A 10,598-nucleotide genomic window follows, 5' to 3' on the forward strand; every position below is an offset into this window, starting at 1 on the left:
ACTAATCGTGGCACTTATGTTGCCATCTCTGATATTTCTTGTGCTGATACTCTCTATCCTAGGCTGAAATTCTTGTTGATTTTGTCCACTTTAGTTGAACTAATTATTAGTCTAATTGTCAATTTTTGTGCTTGTAATTGAGAAAAATGACAAACTGAATGCTGCTTTTTTGTATAATGTAGGTCGATTATTGATGTGTTATTCAATTTCGAGATTTTTATTATGATATATTACCAACAATGAAATTTGTATTTTGTTTGGTGAATTGGTTTATTATACAAACATTATCTCACTTGAACTCTCTACCAGTCTACCTTTAGTTATTGTTGATATTGTGAAGTCAGGTGAAAGGATTTTGTCATGTCAGTAAAGTTTCCACTTGGTTAGAGCAAGGTGTCAAGATTTAAAACTTTGTTAACTTCTGAAGCAAAACCAAACTTGAAATAATGAGTTAGCTTAACAAAGATTAAGAAATTACTCTTCTTCTGCCATTTCCTCTTTTCTATATTTTTTAAGAACTTTTTCCTTTCTGCTCCTGGTTTTAGGTGACTTCAATTGTCCAAGTTGCTGAGACAATTCTTTGCTTGCATGCTACTACAAAAATTTCCTCAAGGGAATTGGTGCAGTGGCATGTAGATGATATGCATTATTAACTTGCAAGTCCATTGTAGGAAGTCGTTCAATTTCAATAGGCTCATTATCTTCAAATTATTCTGGGAGTGAATCGAGTTTGCTAGATGAAAGTTCAATTGTTAGCCACTTGCAATTTGCTTCTGTTTCTTCATATAACAAGAGACAGTATTTTGGTAAGTTTTTGTTTATTTATTGCTTATTATTTTATTATCTGTTTCATGTGTTTTCTGCCATATAAGGTATCAGCATGCTTATAGTAGTATAGATACTTTATACTTTTGGAGTTTTGGGTTAGACCAATGACCATGCCTTATCTCAGTGCTGCTCGAGCGTAGTTTTTATGTTTTGGGTAGATCAACGAACCATCCTCCCATTCCTAATTGTCTGTAACAAAATTTATAAGACAAATATGGGCTCTGTGTTTCCAAAATCAGAAAGTGAGCATGCTAGTGAAGTGAAAGGCTAGCTGAAAATTAGTTTTAGAGATAGAGGTTGATGGCATCATCAATGGCTTGAATGTACATCAGAGATGGTTTCAATGTACATCACTGATGGCTTCAACGTACATCAAAGGGTATAGTCTCAAGGTTTCACAAAGTGCAGCATGTAGATACACTAACTTATGACGTGAATGTCTATAAATACTTCTCGCTGTTGGCCATCGATGGACTTGTCTAGTTTGTTATGCTGCCATCCTCACTCTCTGTTCAAATACCTTCCATTCTATAGTGTATTTTTTCAAGAATATGTCTGCAAGTCTGCATTTGTTTGGCCGAATAGTAGGCATTTGTCCTTCCCCATAATATATTCAAAAACCAGAAATGAAAGTTTGACAACTGACTTCTAGAGACTGTCATGACAAAGGCTCTGGCTATGAGCACATAGTTTTAGAGATGGAAATCAGAGTTATAGGCACAGCTGTAGGCCTAAAATTGCTGAATGTGTTGATTGATGTGGCATAATAACTACTTTTTCTATAACTATAGTCAGTGTTGCTACAACTCTAACCAATACTTGATATAACTCTTATCAAAATGTTGCAACTTGATAGCTTGTTAGCTCAATTGGTGAGTGTTTTGTGTGCAAATACACAAAAATGTGGGTTCAACTCCCACACAAGCTCTTATTATTTTCATGAACTTGTTTAGTTTTTAGGATGTTTCTAATTTTTCTCATAAGCCTTATTTGATGATATGGTAAAAGAATAAAAAAATGACGCCATTAGATTGAGTCACAGTATGATTTTCAACTCTATTCTTAATGTACATGAGTGCTATTGTACAACATGTTCTGCTCTATGTCTTGGCTCTAACTTCTAATAATTGTCATTTTATAACCTATGTGGGAATCGAACCCACATCTTGCGCATAGCACATGCTCTTCCATTTGAGCTAATAGGTTTTAAAGTACAAGTAAAAAGCATAGGCAGGTGCTTATAGGGTACTTGCATGTGATCTCCACTATTGACAATCAATGGGATACTTTGATATTTTCATGGATTATGTATACAAAAGCTTTTGAAATAACCTGACTGAAACTCTTTAATATGTCTAATTTTATTATAACTATGACATTATTCAAAGATTCTCTAATATGTGCATACGTTGCTCTCTTCATCATTGAAACCAAATTGATTTTGCACCCAAAATCCAAACTACATCCATCAAGTAGATAAATGATACTCCATAGCATATCAATATGAATATACTGGACTTCGCGCAAGCACAAATATATGTCCTATAAGTTTTGATTTTCATATATACTAAACCCTACAAACAAACCAATAACTAAGTTTACAAAATGCTCACAGACCAATACACACCAATTTTAATCCAAAAGCAGATAGTACGCATTATCAAGCCCTAAGTAGTAAAAGTATTAGATCAAGCATGGTGTATACAAACATGGATGCCATTCAAGGCATAATATGATCTTCAGTACTATAGCGAGTTAACAACTAAGTGAACTTGGATGTTGAGTTTAAGATTGCTAGGAGATTCTAAAGCATTTCTCATAGGCAGAATTATGTAAAAACATTAAACGTCAGATCAAACATTAAACTCCTTCCTCCATTCACAAAAAATTTCTTCTGTTTTTGAATAAGTCAATCTGTATAAATACCAATACATCATATTTAGCTAGCTAAAAGCTAAAGACACGCAGATTTGAAAGCCATATACCAATACATCACATGTACATCAAATCTTTACCACACATACATCATAGGTACACTATAAGTACATTGAATCTCATATATGAGAAATTTCAAACAACATTAAACCATTGTAATTTTCAGCAATAAAAGACTCAAAAGCACCTATATATTTTCTTATAGTGTTGCTCCATCGACAATTCAGTAATCCTAGGCATAAACTATAGTAAAAATCTAGAGCCACCAACCTCATGTGAAGAATATAGTAAAAATCTATGCTTGTCTTGGAAGTCTATGTAACATTGTTCCATCACTATTGTATCATGTAACTTTACCTCTCATGTATTTATTTTTTTTTACTATGAAAAATGTATGTGTACATCAGTAGTAATTTAAAAGTACATCAGTGATGGCTTAAAAGTACATCAATGATAGCTTAAAAGTACATCACCTATTAGAAATATTTAGTTTTAAAAGTTTATATGCCATTACCCATAAGTTTACATGTTAAGTGGATGCAATTTATATGCCATTACCCATAAGTTTATAGAAGGCATTCCCATTCTTGTTCTAATTCACTCAATTCTACAGTACTTTCTCCTTCTCCATACTTTCCCCCTTCTTCAACAACTCTCTTAATTCTACAGTTGTAGTAAGCTTCACAGTCTACCAACTGCACTACAAATAGAACATTAGCATAGCAGGCACCGTGCACCATAGGAAGACAGACAAAACATATCTAAAGCACCTAATGACAATGGACAAAAGATCCGAAGTTTCATTCCAGCAGGTTCATTCCAGTAGGTTAATTGCGGAAACTTAGATGTTGTCCGCTTGGGTACAAGAATTGCCCAAAAAGCTCCTAAAATTCTTTGGTTTAGAGGGTAGAACTCTAGTAAACTCAGTGGTTCTAGGCAAGCGAACTTCCTAACTTCTGGTTGAAGTTAGAACCTCCTACTCTCCCTATATAGATTATAGCTTCTCATTCCTTCCATTTTATCAATCAAACAACCCAACACTTTGGTAGTGTCCAACAAGTACAAAATCCTACAACTTTATCATGTCAGCCAGATAACGACTTATCTTCCAATACACAGATGTATCAATACCCATAGGCATAGCCAACTAGTAATTGAACCTATCTCATATATCCAAAGAATACCCCAGATCCAAAATGCCACCAAAATTTTATTGAATTTGTAAAAATTTGTACTGCATTGGACTTCCACATTGCATTGGACTTCTACGATGCGTTTCAATGTGTATACATCATGAATATACATCATGAATTGCCTAAAAGCACATCACAAGTTCCCTACAAGTACATCAAAATGAAAATAACTACAAATTTCAAAAGAGACAATGTAATCATACTTACAATTCTCAATTTCAAAAGTCAAACCAATTTATTAAAATCCTCCATCTAATTCCAGCATCGGCAACAACTGTATTTCACACTTAAAACACAAGAATTTCAAAATACATACACAGAAATGATGCAGGAAGAAAAAACAGAAGATGAAAATCCACTGTTACCCTTAGAATTAGAACATCAAAAACAGCAGCAACAACAACTAAGTCTAATTAAGGATGTCAATCATGAATCAAAGAAACTATGGAGTATTGTCGGGCCTGGCTGAAATTAAGCATAAATCCAAGAATTTTTCTTCCATGAAGAAAAACCAAACAAAAATTAAGCTTAAAAAATCCTAAATCATGTTACGAAAACCAAAACCCTAAAATTCAACAAATAACTGAAAAATTAAGCTTCAAAATTCCAAAAAATTACCACTTCAAATCATTTTCGAGCTTCAATGGAGAATTTGGAATCTTGTTCGAGCTTTAATTGAAGATAAATTACTAGTTCTGGATGTTGTTGAAGCTTAAATTGTGGATGAAAATGGCAAGCTACTAAAGGTCGGTGAACAAAATTTGACGTTTTTTGGGGATTTAATGGTTTTTTTTTTTTTGGATTAATGAAATTCCTAGTTGCTACAGTAGGTCGCTGGAGGAAAGTTAGGAAACACACTGTTTTCTTTGATTAATGAAAGCCGTTGGATGAGAGTAATCTGAGGGTAGAGATCTATTCTCATATAATTAAGTATTCTCACATAATCATAGTATTCTCACATGAGCCCAAATATATATATAGTATTATAATTTACTACATATAAAATTTGAAAGGAACTGGAAGATTATTTCCTAAGTGCAATCCAATGGCTAAAATATTTTTTTTTTCATTTCTCAAATGTTTGATTTAAAACATCAAATTTACATTGGTAATCCCGGATGTTGCCCATGCCAATAACTAGTTACTTTCTATACCAAAAAAAACACACTCCTTCCATAATGTTACATTATTACTTTAATTGCCTTTTTTTCAATCAATTCTGCAAGAATATACGAATTATTTCAATTTATACACATTGTTTTTGTCTCTCTCCCTTTCCATTTTTCAAAAATTTCGAACTTTTCATATGTAAATTTTACAAGAATATATGTGAAACTCATACCATTAATTTGTAGGCTAAATTACTACACTTTTACAAACAGTCAACATTCACCATTGAGAATAAGATTGCTACTTTTTCAAACCATTAATTCCTCACATAGAACCGATATCACAAAAGACCTAATTATTCAACAAGAGTATGAAAAATTGGCCAAATTAAATTTAAATACAAAAATATACTCTATCCAAAGTTATTAAAATCAAGATTCTAGTTTGAACCGGAAACGACCTTTAAAATCGAATTGTAGAATTATAAGATTCTACAAACACGTATAATCAAGATATTGCACTCAATCTTCATTGAATATGTCAAAATTATAAGTTTTTTTTTTGATCCATATGAGCCATGAAGGCTGTACAAAGAAGGCGAGGGGGGATTCGAACCTGTGACCTATCGTCCACAGTACCTCAATCTTAACCACTTCAAAATTATAAGTTCAAAGACCTAAAAATTGAAAAAAAAGAAGTTGTTTACCCACTATATTGACAATAAATAATTAACATATATATATATATATATTATTTTTTTTGTTAGCATGATTTAAATTGACGAGGTTTTCGCTAGTTAACATAAATGTATAAAATCATATAGAATCGTGAATCAAATCGATACAATATCTTGAATCGTAACGTAAGATTTTAAGATTTGATTCGCGATTTTAATAACTTTGCTCCATCCATGCATAAAGCTTTTTTCCATCCATTGAAAAATCGTGTCCTAACTAAAATTTCAGGTACAAGTTGAATTTTAGTCGAGTTCGAATAGACAATAATCGGGTCATTTCAACTATAGGTGGAGTTTGAACGGATACAAGTTGAATTTGGGCGCAAATTAGATCATGCACCGAGGTGTAGCATCCTACACCTCGCCCAAAACAATGTCGTTTGATGGTTTTAGGGGAGCCAAAATTTTGTTGGCTTTTGGCAGTATTTTTGAAAGTGGGTCAGCTCTTTCTCTCTCATCACTCACTCATTCACTCTCTTTCTCTCGCATTTATTTACTGAAATAATGTTTTTAATGTACAAATGCATATGGTTTGGTGTATAATAATATACGAGCGTACATTTGGGGATTTTCAGTGATCAAAGTAATGACCATCAGTGTATATTGTGATTTATCCTTATTTATGTTGGTTGCGGTACCTTTTTTATTATTATTAGGCACCTGGAGCACTATGAGGTATATGACTGTAATTGTACATATTGAATTTTATTAGTGAACAAACATCAACACACCAGTGTACAAAGATTGCAAACTACTCACTTGACATCAGCTTCAGGAATTGGGTTACTTTCAGCTGGGGGGCTGTCATTGTACATTTTGATTTTGTTAATGAACAACCACGAAGCCAAGACTGTACAAGGAGGTTGAGTGTGGAAAAGAGAGAAGTGGTGAACAATATATGGGGGAAATGATGACGGTTGACATCAAATTAGTTATTAAATGGTGAACAGTAACTGTCAAATCAGTTACTTTATGAATTTTCGACATGTACACTGGATGTAATGGAAATGTACATTGGCTGTCAAATCAATTACTTTTTGCATGTTGAATGATACGTTTCATTCTTCTTGCCTTGCGTTTTGGAGCTGGTGTAGGATGGTCATCCTACACCAGATACCAACATCTACTAATTGGAATTTGGGTGTTTAAATTCTCATATTAGATAAAGTTGGATAAGGATATGGTTCGAGTCGGTTACTTAGATCAGGTTGGATTTTGACAGCTCCAAATTCATGCGAAGAGTGAAGACAACAATATCAGTTTAAACACAACTCTAAAACCACATTCCCTCCAAACTCCAAAAATCCCAACGGTCACCTCGGAAGTATTAGAAAACAGTCGAACAAGCCCTTTCTTTTTTGACTGTTTTGTCCTCTTTTCACCCCACTGCCCACTACAGACTACACCTTATTTCTCTGTTCCTTACACGCTCCTCTCCTTTCTCTCCCTCCTCCCATGTCCTAAAAACCCTTCAAAAACGCCATCCATCATCTGTTTTTTTTTCCCTACTTTTTGCTTCCACAAATACTCAATTTTCCCACGTTTGAAATCAAGATTTATCAAAAATAAAATATGGGTTGTTTTCTTGGGTGTTTTGGGTCTTCAAAGAATGAGAAAAAGCGCAGTAAAATTGCTCACAATCATAATAATGTTGCTTATCAGAATCCAGTATGTGTTCCTTTCTTTAAGCTCATTTTATGCGATTTCATCATTTTGTCGGTAACTCATTTGAATTTATTTTGTTGATTTTAGAATGTTGGATATCAGTATAATTCTATACATCAAGCTGTTGCAGCAGAACAGGACAATTTAGAGCAAAAAGTTTCACCTCCTGAATCTAGGTAAACTTTTCACATTTCGATGGTTTTTATTTTTGCTTTCTGGGTTTTGCTAATTTTATGGGCCAATTTTTGTCGTAGAGGAAGTTGGTGAGAATTTTGTTAGGGTTTTTTTGCTCAATTTACTTACCATCTTTGCAATTTTGTGTAGTTGCACTTGTAGGTTTTACTAAAATCGTTGGGAATATTGGTTGTAGTTGCAGATTTTGTGCATCTTATGAGGGGTTTTAAGTTCAATTAACTTCCTATATTGCAATTATGTGCAATTGTGTTTATGGGTTTTGACAATGTAAAATCCAAATGTTATTCTAGTGCTTTTTGTGCATCGTGCTTGAGTTTTTTTTTTTTTCATTTTTTGTTCATTTCACTTGCTAAGTAGCAGCTATGACCAGTTATTTTTCCTGGGTTTTGGTAATTCCATAGTACTAGTTTGTTTTCAATTGGTTATTGATCTGCAATTTCCTGTTTTTACCTTTTTGGATTTTGGTAATATTATCTTTTTATTTTTTTTGTTTTTTTTTGTGTGCATGTTATTAGAAACTTTTGTGCTCAATGTTGTCTTGTGGATTTTTTGCACAGGGTTGATTCAGAGGTGCAACAATTGAGCTTGACAAACCAGTAAGTTTATTGGGCTTATCTTTAGCTATTCTCTTGTGTAATTCATGATAGTACTTGGTTCCTTTGGGCCTTCTGCTTTTGCTAGGATCTCAGTTTATTGGTTTTATTTTTTGTAATGTTGTTTTAGGCCAAAGCAAGAGGAACAATTGACCTTAGGTGCACAAAAGAAAGTGACTTTTGATTCAAATGTTAAAGAATATGTTCATATTTCGTATGATGAGGCACCAGAACTCATACAGGAGATTGAGAAAGATAATGAGAAAGTGATAGATGTGAAGTGCACGGAACCAGGCAAATGCTCTACACCATCAGAAAGTGGTTCCACCTTGTCAAGCTTGGGGTCATACCCTCCAAATCATAGATACGAAAATTGTAGAGAGAGTGATGATGAAGCTGAAGAGTTAGACTGTGAAGTAAGTGATTTGGATGAGGATGAAGATGTGTACAATGATGATGTTGATGAAGAAGAGCGCTATGATGCAGGATACAGTGATGATGAATATCCAAGACAAGTGCAAGAAAGTCCAACTAGGTCCGGTTCTTCTCTGGAATCGGGGGCTAAAAATTCAGTTGTACGTGTGGCTAATGACAGGCATGGCGGTGAGTCCATAGTGGATCACGGATCCCTCTATAAAGATTTAGAGACTCCACCAGGGTTCTACCGTGGTGCACGAGACAGGTCCGGTTATGTGCATTCAGTGCTAAATCCTGTTGAGAATACAACTCAGTGGAAGACCGTGAAATCTAAGCAAACTCCTCAACTAAGACAACAGAAGGAGAATTCCCAGATTAATGATCCAGGAAATAACCATCCATTGGCGGTTGACACCAGTCTATCGACATGGTTGATTTCCTCTCAGAAAACACCCCCTAGCAAGGATAAACCAAGTGATTTGGATCCAATATCATGCTGGACAAGTGCATCCTCATATGGGTCGAATTCAGTCACAAGTCATCAAGAAAGACCAATATTCGGCGCATTGACTGTAGAGGAACTCAAGCAACTCTCTGCCTCATCTCCACCGAGGAGATCACCTTGTCGAGGCCCAAATGAGAAGCCATTGGTAGGCACTGTGGGAGTACACTGGAATAACGGAAGTGACAGGACTCCTGTTGAATCCTCAGGTTCGGCCTCTTCATTCAAAGGCATACCAAACACGACTAGCAAATATAGAGAGGTATCTATCAAGTGAAAGTTGTTGGATGATCTTTTTTTCCATCCTGGGAATCTGAGGCTACTGAATACTGATGTTTATAGATTCTGCATATGTGCAGGATAAAAGGGTTAATTGGCATTCCACTCCATTTGAAACCAGGCTGGAGAGAGCTCTGAACAAAGGTGCTGCTGATTCGCGCACATAGCGAGTCGTGTGTTATTAGATCTTGTGTCCATGGTATTGAAGTGTTATTATCTTCTTCTTTTGTTCCTTGATAGTGTGAATTTTTCGTGAGGCTGTGAATAGCTTTTACTTGTTTATGGATTTGCTTGTTGGTTGTAATGCCTTATCGTTGTTCATTTTTTATTTGTTCTATACTTCATGTAAGAGTGCTGCAAAATTGTCTATTATTTCAGTGAAAGAAGAAAATGAAAAACACATTGCTCTTCTCTCCAATTGGTTCACAAACTTGGACCTCAATAATGGATCTAGCAATCTTCTTAAAGGGCTAGCTCTAGCTGTTCTGTTCATGTTTGATTTATTGCTAATTTGAGTATCATCACAAGTCGAGCACTCAGGTTTAGCAGGATCAGACTTGGCAGTATCATAAGTAGAGCTAAGTGGAGATTGAACTGTACCCTCCCTAAAGCTAAGGCTTTTCGTCATCCTACCTATGCCAAAGCTAAAACGCTGATGCCTTGAACTATCTCCAGACATTTCTGCTGATGAGCTTTGCACAATTTGACCGGGACCACTGAATGCCTTTGGAATAGAAGACATAGTTGTTGGTGCTTCTATTTCATTCTCTGTTGGCATCATGGGCATATCAGACAGATAGGCTAAAGTCTCAACAGCCTGAGCTTTGACCAAAGTGTCAAGCTTCAAGTCTAATACCGTCTCCGTCTCAACTGCATTATTCAGGGCACAATAATTTGGAACATTGGAAAACAACTCATCTGGGTGGATCTCATCAATGGAGAATATATCAGAGAAGCTACCCCAGTTATGCTCATCTGACTTGTCATCAACTGATACTCTATGATACGCTTCTGAGCTTCTAGAAACAGATAAATCTCTGGGAAATAGGAAAACAATGCTCTCCTGCTTGCTATTAAAATACTGCTGTGGAGAATCAAGTCCATGTCCTTCCATATTTTCAGAACAATTTAGTTCTTCAGCACCC

The 10,598-nt window shown here is 35.1% G+C and overlaps 1 protein-coding gene across 1 annotated transcript; it reads left to right on the forward strand.

Annotated features, from left to right (window-relative positions):
• Nucleotides 1-7,071: 7,071 nt before the first annotated feature.
• LOC104908140 (hypothetical protein) lies at nt 7,072-9,871 on the forward strand. The gene is made up of 5 exons (XM_010697221.4): nt 7,072-7,470; nt 7,555-7,643; nt 8,220-8,258; nt 8,386-9,436; nt 9,534-9,871. The coding sequence occupies exons 1-5, from the start codon at nt 7,375-7,377 to the stop codon at nt 9,618-9,620; spliced, it is 1,362 nt and encodes a 453-aa protein (XP_010695523.1). The 5' UTR covers nt 7,072-7,374; the 3' UTR covers nt 9,621-9,871.
• The last annotated feature ends 727 nt before the right edge of the window (nt 9,872-10,598 follow it).

This window comes from Beta vulgaris, chromosome 5, assembly GCF_026745355.1.
Source record: "Beta vulgaris subsp. vulgaris cultivar EL10 chromosome 5, EL10.2, whole genome shotgun sequence".
NCBI classification, from domain to species: domain Eukaryota; kingdom Viridiplantae; phylum Streptophyta; class Magnoliopsida; order Caryophyllales; family Amaranthaceae; genus Beta; species Beta vulgaris.

What these genes read in the sequence shown, in the direction of transcription:
- LOC104908140 (XM_010697221.4), top strand. Translation starts at nt 7,375, where the DNA reads ATGGGTTGTTTTCTTGGGTGTTTTGGGTCTTCAAAGAATGAGAAAAAG. An exon ending in GTTTCACCTCCTGAATCTAG is followed by an intron (nt 7,644 to 8,219) that starts GTAAACTTTTCA and finishes TTTTTTGCACAG; the next exon opens with GGTTGATTCAGAGGTGCAAC. An exon ending in CGACTAGCAAATATAGAGAG is followed by an intron (nt 9,437 to 9,533) that starts GTATCTATCAAG and finishes GCATATGTGCAG; the next exon opens with GATAAAAGGGTTAATTGGCA.